Source organism: Alligator mississippiensis, chromosome 1 (assembly GCF_030867095.1).
Source record: "Alligator mississippiensis isolate rAllMis1 chromosome 1, rAllMis1, whole genome shotgun sequence".
Classification (NCBI taxonomy): domain Eukaryota; kingdom Metazoa; phylum Chordata; order Crocodylia; family Alligatoridae; genus Alligator; species Alligator mississippiensis.
Window position 1 is genome coordinate 320940333 of NC_081824.1, and position 13792 is coordinate 320954124.

General features: G+C 44.2%; 1 protein-coding gene across 3 annotated transcripts in view; it reads right to left on the reverse strand.

Moving 5' to 3' along the window:
- Positions 1–13792, reverse strand: part of NHS (NHS actin remodeling regulator) — a 370561-nt gene that overhangs the window by 37448 nt on the left and 319321 nt on the right. For all 3 annotated transcript variants that reach the window (XM_019494995.2, XM_019494994.2, XM_019494996.2), the window contains 2 exons: positions 7108–7260; positions 4017–4150 (listed from right to left, as the gene is read on the reverse strand). In XM_019494995.2, coding sequence (XP_019350540.1) covers positions 4017–4150; positions 7108–7260 — 287 coding nt within the window. The remainder of the gene's footprint in view (positions 1–4016; positions 4151–7107; positions 7261–13792) is intronic.

Here is a 13792-nt window from a genome sequence, read left to right on the forward strand (position 1 = left end):
CACCTCATTCCTTTCAAGCAACTTAGAGGATGTTGAACAATGCTGAGTTAACACAGCTGAGCTTCCTGAGCTGCCACCAAAATATTCAGACTTTGGAACCTAAAAGAATGGCTTCTCCTTCTGTACCACTGAACTGCTGCAGCAATGAGAACTGAGTTGCCAGTCTCTAAAAACTCAGGCCTCTTAATTGGACTGCAGGTGTTTGACTTTGGTCCTCAGGTTTGGAAAGCTTGGTCTGCAACTTTAGGACCATTCTCTTTCCTGATGGCTCTATTTCTTATTTTTAAAATGCATAGAAAGTGGCTTTTTATAGAGAGAGTTAGTACTTCCTTCACTAGCGTACTCCTTTCAGACACGGAAGAAAAATTCAGGGTATGCTGCTGTTCCACGAATGAAAATTCTGGTGGATTTCAACCAGGGTAATTTTTTAGTTCATTACTTATCCGGCAATGTAACCAACTGGCAAACTCAGACCAAAAATTACCCATAAGCTACAGGAACTTCTATAAATTCACAGAGGTCAACAAGCTTACACTGAAAAGGGAGATCTCACCACTAATAGCATCTTCAGCTTTCTTTAGCATCTTGAGCCATTCAGTCAGAGACGCTGATTCTCTGATCTAGTCTCTTGGAACATATTTTAGAAATCCCTGAACAGCTGTTCAAGTCCTGTTTTCACATACAATCTCTACCATTTGTCATATCCTTCCTATAAAGGTAGAGGGCTTTAAGTAGTGGGATGACAGTGTTTTGAAGTATGCTGAACCTGAACTGCTTGTAATTCCTACAAAGAAACACTGCCAATTGGCTGGAGGCCAGTAGGCTCAAGTGCTCCAACTAACTTTTGTTTGCTCCTCTTTAGGGAAAACACGGAGTCTGGGCAGTTTCCAGAAAAGACCCAATAAAGATGTGCACAAAGCTTGACACTTTCTTTCTTAAAAGGGAAAAGGCGAACTTGCTGACAAAGCCAAAATAAGTCTGCAGTCAGCATGACTTCCTTTCTCCAATACAGGGCTCATGGGATTTCTTGTTACCAATTACTCTGCATTACATGGAGCTAACATCTAAAATTTACTAGTTGTTTTCTAAAGATAACAAAGATGTAGTTCTTCCACCACAGATGGCATAATTTGAAAAGGCAGCTGATTCCACCTCTGCATTTAGGAACCTCTGTTAGTTATTCTTTCCAAGCCATTATATTGCACCCACTTCAGGCCCATAACCTGGTATCATTTTGGTCACTTCTTTCTCTAGGAGCTTTCAGTGACCTTTTTGTCCTCACTGCCCTGCTTATGCTGTCATCCTTCGGGGACTATTCATTTGTTTCTCCTACAAATGTCTTCCTACTTCCTTCTACACTGTCCTCTAATTCCAGAAAGCTTTTCCTAAGTTTATGTACAAGGCCCCCATCTTCAAACAAGTCCCTCCTTAAGGCTCACATCTGCCAGACTGCCGCTGTGAAAGTAGGCCACTAAGACAATCTTTTTCATTGAACAAGGTAAAACAACTGGACGAGCTGTCGCAGGGCACCTTAGTGCCTGCTCCTAAGAGAGGAGAAACTGCCAGGGGGAGAGCCCTGGCAGAACCAAGTGAGCACAGCTGTGGGTTGCCGGAGCAACCAAGTGGAGCCAGCTGCCTGTAGGGGGCAGGGCCTGGCCCTTATAAAGCCCAGGGCTGAGGCCAGGCTGGCAGTTCCCTGCCAGCAGCCAGAGAGGCAGGAGCTCTCTTGGCCGAGATATGGGAAGGCACCTAAGTCGCAAGTACAGCTCATGATAGCCCTGGAGGCTTGAGCTATGATGAGGAGCTATGGCCAGGCGGCTTGCATTTGTGTTACAGCCTAGGGGCTTGTGGTTTTGCTTTGTGTTTGTGTTAGTACACCTGGAGGCTTGGGTGAGGCTGTAGGGGTTGGAGGAGGCCTCAATCACAGGGACCCCAGAGAGTGTGGGGTGCCCTAGCACCAGGGAAGGCGCAGCTCACACGCCAGTGTATGAGCAACTGGTGGCGAGGAGCGCGGCCAGTGGGTCGCGGGCGCAACCCATAGGTTGCGGACGGGGACCGAGACCCCGGATTGCGTGTGGGGGGGAACATAGCCCCCGGCCCCAGGAAAGGGGCGGTGTTACTGAGTAGCCCAGTGTGGGCACGGCGAGCCCCAGAGAAGGGGGGAGCGCCATACTGAGCAGCCCTAGAGAGCGGGGCCATACTGAGTAGCCCAGTGTGGGCGCGGCGAGCCCCCAGAGAGGGGGAACGCCCTTGTACGTTATTGAGTAGCCCAGTGTGGGCGCACGGGCATAGCGAGCCCGGCCGCAGGCTAGTGCGGCAATCCCCCTCAGACCGAGGCAGGGCGCTGCGGTTGCCCCTGAGAAGACAGGGAGTAGCAGCACGGGGAGCCAGAGTCAGGGAGGGTATCCGTGCGGTTGGCCCATAGGACCGGCAGGCCCGCTAGAGAGTCCCTGAGCGGAACCACACCGGCAGGGCACGAGAGAGGGAGCCCAGGGTGGGCCACATTAGAGAGGAAGCCCGGGAAGCGGGCGTATAGACCGAACAACGTCCTTTACATCTGCGAGGCTTGGGGCGTGGTATCAGGGGAGGTAGGAGCCACGCATAGCCCATAAGGCTAGGGCGCTTGGGTAACGCCCATTATACGGGGAGACCCACAAGGGGTCCAGGAGCTGACAGGCCCGAGGTAACACAAGGCAGCCTCCCTATTGCATATATTCCATCAAGACGTGGCGGGCGAGAATGGAGGGTGCCCTCGGGCCGGAATAGCGCGGTGAGAGGGCCTCAAGGAGATCACGGCCCTCCGTGAGGACCCCGCCGTGACACGAGCCTTAAAATGCAATGTATGTTTTCCAAAGACAAGAAAAATGTATTGTTGGAGCTAGCTGCAGATTTGGTCACTACTCTGGAAACTTACCACTTCTAGGAAGTATCCATGACACTCCAATCCCTTTACTGTTACAGCACATTATATGTTTAACAGTGTAGTATGTGGTAAAGTATGCTTCATTGTTAAATCAAGTATGTGATGATATTATAGCTAGCTATGCCTAGTGTCTCTGTGACAGTCATATTCATGCAGGGTTAAACCTACCCCTGTACTGAGAGCTAGTGTAAGACCTCAGCATCACCCATATCTGACTTCACAGTTTAAATGGGACTTTGACTTTGTGCAGGTCCTCAACACTAGGGTGAATTTCACCCAATGGAAAGTTCTTAAAAAATGTATAGAATTGGGCTCAGATCCACAAAGATATTTAACCACCAAACTCCTCTGGAACTCATTAAGAGTCAAAAACCCAGATACACTGCTAAATATTTTTGTGGATCTGGGCACAATTCCTTTCATGGGGTAGATATCAGAATGATACCATTCACTTCATTTCAGATTAGTACTACAGCCAGTCAGGGCACACACTACAACATGCCATTGATGTTTTACTTGTCTGTCCGCTTCTCCACAACTCTTACACCATTCAGTGATGTAATAAAGTATCTGAGTGTGTTGTAGGCACCGCTAAGACAGACAACAGAAGCAACTGGTGATCAGCAGTAGATAAGTACCCTTCAGGCATGTGTGTAGTTGCAGGTACCACACATAGTAAGGGGATACCCCAACCTCACATTGTTGCTTAATATCCTAGAATTCCTAACTGTTCGTAAAAGTGATTTCCAGGACTCTAATTACATCATTAATATGTTCCCTCCCCAAAATATTGCACCTATCTTAGTCAGTAGCTAGAAATGTTACTGTACGGTGCTGCGGCACCACAGGATTACAGGTGCCCATTGGCTGTCTCTTACTGGATTCTTCAGAATGTAGCCCTTGGTACCTCTGCTGGAAATCAGCCACAGTTTGTTACTTCTCTGGCATATAGACCAGGGTTAACTGTATTGTAAGCAAATAAATCAATGGGATAATTATGAAGCATGAAGATAAATAAATGTTAATGAAAATCACTATTATTAAGTTTGCTAATAATATACAGGTTATACTTTAGCATGCAGGAACAGCTTACTGTTAGCAAGTGCCGGTCCTTTATTGTTTGCTTCTTCTGAGTGTAGATTGCAGGGAAAGAAGGAAACGGAGGAGCTACTACTGAGATGGGGCCTGGCACCTTTTGCTCTCTGTTATCACCCGTGTTTCGTTGTTCTGTTTTTAAGAGAGAGAAAGAAACCATCAGCTATAGAGGAAGACACAGTCTCCACCCCAAATACGTGATAGTACAAATGAGAATTACAGCAATACTAGGGATGATAGTAGAGTGAGTTGACAAAAGAGAAAGAAAATAAGGTTGGCCATTTTTTATTTAGTTTTTTTATTTGTAATTATTACTATATATGTACAACATTCCGTATGCCTGCCATGAACATCATATTTCAGGGGACTGTGCCCCATCCCCACACTTTTCTGAAGGACAACATTTTACAGGATTAAAACCTTGATTTCTTGACCTGCTCCAGTTTTAACTGAAATCTGTTATATACTGCTTGGTATTTAGCAACTAAGATTCAGGTGACAGAAACACCTGTAGGTCACTCTTGAACATTCAGACCCTACAGTGTAAATCACACTAAAGAGACTGATCTCCTAGGAAAACAATTAAAGTTAGATAATGATTGCAAAAGATGGTGTTCTTACTGATAAATGGGGATAGCACCCCCCACAAATGAAGGTTGCTTTTTATCATTGATGCAAAAAAAAAGAGCAAAACTGAGAAGAGGGGTATTAAAGATCAAGAATCTTAAATATTGGGGAAAAATAGTCAGGATAGGGGGGGCATGGAAACCAGGATTATTAAATCCTAAAGATACAGAGTCCCAGGATATAGTTCGTTGTTTTTGTCAATGTGAAAAATCTCCAAACTGAGAGAGACCTATACATAATGTGCTCATAAAGGGTAAAATGTAGCTGTGGTCTCCCTTGATAGGTGAACACATATGCTAAGTATTACATGTAACTGTGAGGATCAGTTGGATCTATCATTGACCCTCACAGTGAAAAGCTTCAGCTGCACCCGCAGACCACTGGAAAGTCAACTCTCTTAAAAAACATAATACATCAAAGACTAACAAGTCTTAGGTGTCCCATAACGGGACTTCAACTTCTTTCCATCTGGCAATGAGAACAAACTAAAAGATGCCTTTGACTGCTGATGGCAGCTGCTTTGGCAAAGAAATATCAGGAGGTGTGAAATCTATCAAAGACATGTCACCATAGGTGGAGTGAGGAGAAAGAAGATTAATATTTCATTCCCGGGCTTCACAGCTGCATCAGATCCTGAGTGTACCATGGAAGGCTGATGCTGAGAGAGGCATTTGACCCAGGATGATCTATTCTTGAGGAATCAGCTATGTCAACATCTCCCAGCTCTAAGGAATTTTCAAGCCCTGATGTGTGTCTCATTGCCAAGAACTCACAATATTTAAGGCTACTTACAGACATTAAGGAAAAAAAGCAAACCACACTTTACTGAAAGAAGCAGTGCATTACTTTGACTTGGATATGCAGTGTCTGTGTAGACTGGGCACTTCAGTGGGGCTTTTTGGCACTTTTATCTAAAGCTGATTCAATCTCCTGATCTATACAAACACTAGGTGAGCTGGGGCTAACTAACGTGATGCCTTTTCTGGGCATGTGCTGGTCTCGGTGTGAGAGTGAGCCGAGTTTAAGGTAAAAGTGCCATTTTTGGGTTTGTTTGGTTTTTTTTGAACTCCTGCAAGCAGCCTGTCTTTCAACATCAGTCAGTGAGACTAAGCCTTTTCAAAATTGTTTATGAATCCATGTTAAAAAGGGGAATGTTTGGGTCTTTTCTTCTTCTATGTTCCATTTGTTCTTGATGAAAATGTAGAATAATATTTCAGGCACATATAGCCAATGGAAGAGTAAGAAGAATTAACCTAATGCACTGTTGACAACATTATCAACTATTTTCCAAAGAAAATTTTTACTACTAGTATTAAATAAATGAGTGAAGGATAACTTAATTTTCTGGTCTAACATTGAATTTGAAACAGCAGCAGTTAAAAAATATCTTGTAACATGTAGATGATGAAAATTTTATGGAGGAAGCAAGTAAGAGAATAATCATGGAACTACATGTCACTTTGAGGGGTAAATTTCAGAATATAGGTGCACTTTAGAATATTAAAGTATGTTAAAAATGAAGTGTAGCAAAGTATAACAAACTATATCTTAAAGTTGCTTAGTTGCTATTAAATATAAAAGGTGATCAAAATAAAATTTGCTACTTGAAACTATGATGTGTTTTCTTTATTTTAATTGTTAGGATTTTTCCTGTCCACAAGATGGCAGAAGCAGACTATTCTGATGGTAGAACAGTTGCTGTGTTGATTTGGCTAAGGAAGAAAACACTAAATTCTCTTTTAATTTTAATGCTACTATGATTGTAATCCCTTTTTATGTATCGTTGCAGTGCTGTTACTGCTGAGTTAAACCCAACAGAGAGGGCAAATCGCGGTAATTGATTGTTACATTTTACCCAGGTAATATGAGTGTCACAAATCTGATCAATTATTCATTGATTATATCATCATCATCATCATTACTAACAGCAGCATCTGAAGAGTAAGTAAATTATTGATACTGATGCCAAGAACTTCTTTAGTAGAAAGAGGCTGCTACTGAACACTTTAAAAGGTAGCCTGATTGTATTCTTTTTTTGATTTTTTTACAACAAAAGCAAAAAGGCTAGTTTTATTTTCTGCTTATTTTTATATTAAACATTCAAGTATGAACTGCCTAAAGACTATCTGATATAACTAAAGAAAAAAAGAGACTTAAGATGGAAAAATTGAAAAGAAAATGAAATAAAGTTTAGCTCCTTAAAAAAGAGCCCATAGGTTTTGTTCTTTGATTGTTTTAATTGTAAACAGATTGTAAATATCTGTTTAATAATTGGGACAAATAATTAAACACAGTTAAACGTTAATACCCCTATCCCTTTGGTTTAGTTGTGTACGAACACAACTAATACATGTGCCCAAGAAGTTCTCCAGTAAAATCCTGCAACTGCAGATTTTATGTAAGTGGAGTCTGGCCTCCAGCCTGGTTGAACTGTGAGAGAAGTATCACATGAAAGTGGTTACCTCTGTGCAAGACTCGCAGGTTCTGTTTGGCGTGGCAGTGCAGCTCCTCTACGCACGGGGGTCTGGTTGAGGGGAGGAAAATATTTCTTTGCTGATGCCAAGGGGCTCGGTAGTACACACTCAGTTTACTCTCTGTATCCAGGTTGGAGACAGCTGTAGAATCAAAACCAAGAGACTAGGACAGTTACCCTCTGTTACATGAAACAACTGAAATATCACACAAGGGGTCTTACTTGGCAGATATGGTGGATACTTAAAGTACCATGTCACCTTTCCTCCAAGTAGGCAGTAGGAACAATTATTTTTGTAGTCTTTTCTACATAAGAGTACATCCTGGTATTTACACAGCCCCTTTCCTTTGTACATCACAAAGAGCTTTACAGAGCTATCGTTATCAATGTTTAATCATTTTGGGTATATAAAAGCTAAATATTTTCATCCTCATCTTACAAGTGACAAAACTAAGCCACCAAATGGCTAAATAACTTGCTTCAGGTCACTTAATGAGCCAGGGTCAGAGTGAGCAATAGAACTCACCCACCAACTGCAAATCACCCTCTCAAACTAAGAGCCCGAATCCAGCCCGCCAGGCACTATCATCCAGCCCGCAGGCACCCATCAACAAATTGTACCCCACTCCACCCTTCTGCGCACAAGGGTGGGAGCGAGGCACTCACCCACCAAGATGCCCCAACTTATCCTATTGCGCCTCACTCCCACCCTCATGCACGCAAGAGCCCAGCCCAGCCCAGCCAGCAGCAGTTTCCAGGTGTGGCTGCTGCTGCCACTGCTGCAGCCACTGGGGGACCTGCTTGGCTTCCCTGGCGTCCCACTTGCTCTGGGCAGCAGGTAGGTAAGCAGTGGGGGCAGAGCCAGGGCAGGGTGGGGACGAGCTGCAGCTGGGCTGGGGCAAGGAGCATGGGGCTGGGGCTAGCGGCAGCGCAGAGCCCGTGCCTAGGGGGGTGGCAGGAGTGGGGAGCTCAGGTGGCCAGGGTGTGGGTGTGAGGGAGGGTGGGGGAGTGGGGACACCATACACTCCCCAACATGGCGTGCAGCCCCCGCTGCCAGCAGCAGCAGTAGCTGGGGGTGCTCAGGGCATTCATGCCCAGCACAGGAGCATAGGTGGGGGCATGCGGCTTTGGCCAGTGCTGTGTGTGGGGGTGAGGAGCGCAGCCTGCTTGGCCCGCCTCTATGATGAGGACTCCGCATGGCACGCCTGCAGCTCCTGCACTTGCATGCCACCAGGGGAAGCAGGGGCTGGGGCTCCCCTCTACTTCTGGTGAAGTCCCAGGACCTGCATGGCAGGGAGTGGGGAAGACAGCCGGCTCCAGTGTGGAGCTTCCCTAGTGGCGCGCAAGTGTGGGAGATGTAGGTGTGCCGCGCATAGCCCCTGCGATAGACATGGGCTGGGCAGGCTGTACTCCTCGCCCTCATGTGCAGCACTGGCTGGAGCCACGCGCTGCTGGATGCCAGCACCTGCGCCATGCACGAGTGCCCCAAGCCTCCCTGCCTCCTTCTGTTGCTGGCAACGGGGACTGTGCGCCATGTGGGGGATTGTGTGGCGGGTCCCCATACCCCCACCCTCACTCACACCCCACAAACCTCACCCCCCTCATATACACCCCCAACATACCCTATGCCCCATACACACAGCCACACCCCCTCACAACCCCCACACCCCACCACACACAATATACAAGAGTTTTGAGTTGTTATGCAATCACCTCTATATACAGTATGCAAACACAAATCATGACAAATATTTTTTGTAATAAAATTAAAGTATGTTATAGTACGTGTTTGACTTTTAGTATATGATTTGGGTTTTTTCTGGTTTCAAGATGCCAACGTCCCCTCCCAAAAAGAGTATTTCCTGGGGGTAAGGGGAAGGACTTCTGGTGATAAAGGTCAGGAGTTAAGGGCAGGACTTCCGGTCCCAAAATGGTGGGGCACATGTCAAGGGGCGGAGCTATGCATGCGGCCCTCGACAGCTCACTGAAACTCATTATGCGGCCTTCCAGCCAAAATTGCCTGCCCCTGAAATAAGCTATGCTGTCTTGTTACACCATGTTGTCTCCTCACTACCTTACAACACTGGCTGTGAGCTCACTACTTTGCAAAGCACGAAGACTGAGAAGACTGTATGAGCCTGCTAAGCAGATTTAAGTGCTACTCATCAAAACATGCACCTTTAATAGAGAGTTATGAGGGACAAGAAATTTAATTTCACTTCAAAGAAATCTCAAAAGACTTCCTTTAAAATACTTCTGATCTAACGACACTTAAGGAACAACAGAACTTCTCAGGAAATACTATAGGCCCAGGGGAGAAATTCTGTGTACTCAGTAACTGGTTTTGCAAGGAACAAAATAAGCAGGCAAACAAGCACGGAGCCTACCACGGAAGAACACAGCAGATTTTTATCACCATATTCAACAGCCCACAGAGACAAGTAAAACACTTTGTCTACTCCCATCTCTAAAACTCCTAAGCTCCAGTGCAAATGGCCTGTATGATCCATGCTTTCTGGTAACGTAATTCTTTGCGAGTAATTTAGTAATTTCAGGTTTCTCCCATAAAAATGAGAGTTATAGCAACTGATCTGCTTACACTGCAAAGATCACAATGCTCTAAACACAACTAAGCAAGAAGAATCACCCCCTCCCAACTACTGCAAGCAGACTGGGGGGAAGGAGAGAGGAAATAACATGTGGGGTCGGTCCTTTCATCCCAAACAGGGCGCCATTAAGTCATTCCAGAGGTGTTATCCCAGTCAAGTTTTACACCTTATAGAAAACCGAGAGAGAACATATTTTCTTCCTTTCTCCCTCCTCTCTTTCAAAAATAACCAGAAAGGGGAGCGCAGTGAAAAGACATTGTTCTCTTCAGCAGCTGCCTGATGAATGCTCTAGTTCAGTGACTCAGTTGTCAGTCAGATGTCATCCCCCCCTATATTTTTTGAGAGGAAAGCCATTACTTAAAGCAGCAGGTGTGGAAAAGAAGTTAATTCACTCTATGTAACCAGTGATAGTATTCAAAGTGAATTAGCTCACCAAACTCATTCATCCTAATGCTAGGGACCTCACAGAATACCTGTTTGGGTAAGGTTGGGGAGAAGGGTGATGGTTTCCCCAAGGGGCTGGGCTCAATCCTACCCATATGTGGTTTCCCCATCCACACAATGACAAACTTGCTGTCTGCTGCCAAGTATTTTTTCTTCCCCAATGGTAAGAACAAATAAAAGGTGTGAAACTGGTATCTTCAGACTGGCAGCTGGGTGAAGGTTATTGGCTTCATATCTCCTCTGCTTTCCCCAGTAGACTCTGCATGTAACAGCAGAGACTTCCTGCAGAATTTGACAGATTAAGAACTGCAGGATATGGCTAACAATTATGAATTTCCCAGGACATTCTTAGATTCCACAGGGAGTCCCAGACAACACCAAATCTGTAAACTATAGTAACTATATTCCACTCATGCTCTACTCTAAAGATACATGATATTCATTATCACAAACTATACCCTGGAGACACTAACAAAATGGCAGGCACAAGCAGTCCCTTCATTTCCCCATAAGAATTGCATGGACAACAGCTCAAGGAATTGGGCATAGAGGAGCTAAATAAATGAATAGAAATTTTTATCAGATAATGAAATGGCCACATATATTTAATCTCAGTGGGCCAGAAGTCTGAAAAACTTCACTTGTGCAGAGTTCTTCTCAGCTTCAGTGGCAATTTTATATTTAATACTATATTTAACTGCATGATTTAAAAAAAAAAAATACCCAAAGCTCCCATACTATTAGTGGCCCTGTAAAAAAGATTATTTCTTTTTGCTCTTTGCAGAAAATGGTATCTATTTTTTCTTGTTGTTTTCTGTTTGTTTGTATTGCATGCACTGGTAATATCCTGCACTGAGATAACTCAATGACCAGCAGATCCCTCCCCTTCCAGTCTCATCTAGCATGGCACCTTCAGCCCATGAGCAGACCCACTGGTTAGTTAGCGCCTGTGAACAAATGCTCTGAGCCCAGGCTAGTGAACACAACTGCAAGAAGTGGAGTTTGTTACTTCAAGATCTTTAGGACAAATGACAAACAAAAAAACTAGAACTCTTGGTTCCAAAATGATACCTTTTAGGACAAATGATGTATTTTGTGCAAAGGCCTAGAGCCCGTTGTCCGTATTACAATAAACAAGTAACCAGAGTGGCAGGACGATTGTGTGGTTCAGGATGACTACTTGGGATTCAGAAAATTTTGATTTCATTCTCAGCTCTGCCCCATACTTTCCATATGAGCTAATGGCAATTATAAATCTCCCTAACCTCAGTTTTCCATCTATAAATTGGTGTCAATAATGTTTCTTTCTTCCACCCTCTTCTTTGTCTTCTCCACTTCGATTGCAAGGTGCTTAAAGCAAGGACAATGCTCATGCAATGTAGCCTTGAGCTTGGTTGTAGCCTTTAGCCACTATTGTAATGAATATAGTAAATAAATAAAAAATAGTGCATTGACTGTTAAACCATAATCCTTTAATTATTCTTTGCTACTGAAACAAACTGAAAAAATCCACCATAGATATAAAAAATACAATATTTTAGTCACCGCATATGGATTTTTTTTTTTTTGCTTTGATTGGCTTGGGACTCTAAGAGTCTCATACAACCTGTTGTGTTCATTTTACTCTCAAGTTAGGCAACAAAACAATGAGAGACCATTCAATGTATTTGCAGCTGCATATTGTATATCCTCTAGTTATGGTGACACAGGACGGTTTTATGTCAGTCTGTCCAACACATACCTGTTCTCCCAGGAAGATTTTACAGTTTTTCTAAATGGAGATTTAACAAAAGTTGATCACATTTATCTATATTCATAGACCCAGGGCCGGATTAATGCATAGGCAAACTGGGCACATGCCTAGGGTCCTGAGCTGCAGGGGGCCCTGGTCATTCCCTCCAGGGCAGCAGCACAAATGGGCCTGTCCACCTCCCTTCCCCTCCCCTCCACTGGCCTTGCCGCCAGAGCGGCTGCTTCCTAGCAGTGGCTCTGAGCCTCACTCCCCACAGGTGGCAGTGCTGGGGTGGGGAAGGGGGTCTCGACTGGCCCGGGGCCCACAAGTTTGTTTACCGAGGGCCCACTAAAGGGTTAATCTGGCCCTTTCTTCCTCTGCTATTCCTCACATCCACTCTCCTTTTTTGGGCTTTTTTAAAATCACACTGTAGCTGAGCTGAGTATGGATGCTTGAAGGTAGTAGAGCTTAGTGCACTCAGGCATGAATGTTCTAATAATAACAACACAAAGGCCAAGCAAGAAAGATTTCTGCTCTATTTATTTCAGTAGATCCAGGGGGCTCACCCCACAGCTCTGTCTGCTTCTTTAGACATTTGCCTTCCTCCTTTCATCAGTTTCTTAACTTTTTTTGTATTTATTATTACTATTGGGTGTCAGGAAAAATAATGTCATATGCTTTCTGGTTCAGGAAGAAGGCATTATTTGTTGCAAGGTGTGAAAAAGGGCAGATTCTGGAGGGGATTTTGGTAGAGTGAGAGGAAGGCGCCTGCATTCAAAGGGAAAGAAAGCCCAGCGCTTTAATGCAATGAATCACTGCACAGCAGAAACAAAACCAAGGGCTGCTGAATCCTTATTAAAGTGCATAGCTTCCCAAAGAAGGAAATAAAAAAGGATCAGATTAATGAGTAAGCCCATTCCAGAAACCAGAGCTGAGTTAGTCTTCTGAGAAGCTCTAATGATAATGACCCTCAAACCTTTCACTCACTATAAAGAAGCCAGAAAAAATAAATCTGGAAAAACTAAGAATTTCTCCCTACATCCCTCAAAAAATTTCCAAATGAAAAGTTATTGATGGTTGGTGGCCAGGTCCTCCTGAAGTCCACAACAGGCAGATGTAGTGGGTGGGGTTATGGCTGAGAGGTCATTTTTCTCCTTCACTACTGTCCTGCTTTCAGGAAAAGGGCCTTTTCATTTTAGTGAGTGATTTTTTCCAAGCTCTTTTTTCAGTTCACAAAGGCAGCCTATTTATTGTGCAATTACAAAAACAACAAGGCTGTACACCAACTGAGCTTTGCATATCTTTTTGCCGCTAGGGAGGGTCCCCAGCAGCAGGGTTGGGGCAATCAGTCTCCTCTGTCCTGCTGCATGGGTTACTAGTATGTTACTGACCATAAAGTGCATATATAAAAGATCATAAGAAATGCAGAAAATTAATTTTGAGAAGGACCAGTCCATCTCAAATATAAGATAATCTGGGAGCATGTCCAACTTCAGCATGCATATTATTGCATAAATGTTTCATTGAGGCAAGTGCTGAATCTGATGTGAATTTTATTTATAGCCATGAATGTCTCTAATGATCCTTTTTTCCCTAAGCACTAGTATCTTTGCTGTCACATCCAGGGCACCAAACCTACACTGCTGGGGGGAAAAAAGTACCATCTCTTGTTTGCTGTGCATGCCCCACATTTTGTGTAACATATCAGCAAGATCTGGTCTTTCACAACTCTTTTCTGCAGCAGCTGCTCTCTTCCTTCCTGTCACACTGACTGTACCAAGGATGTCCACCTTTACCCAGAAAGTGAAGCAGGTCATCAGCTTGATGCAGCCATGAGGTAAAAGAGCTGCTGGGAGTTGTGAACATTTTTAATGCCCTTTGAGAATTTG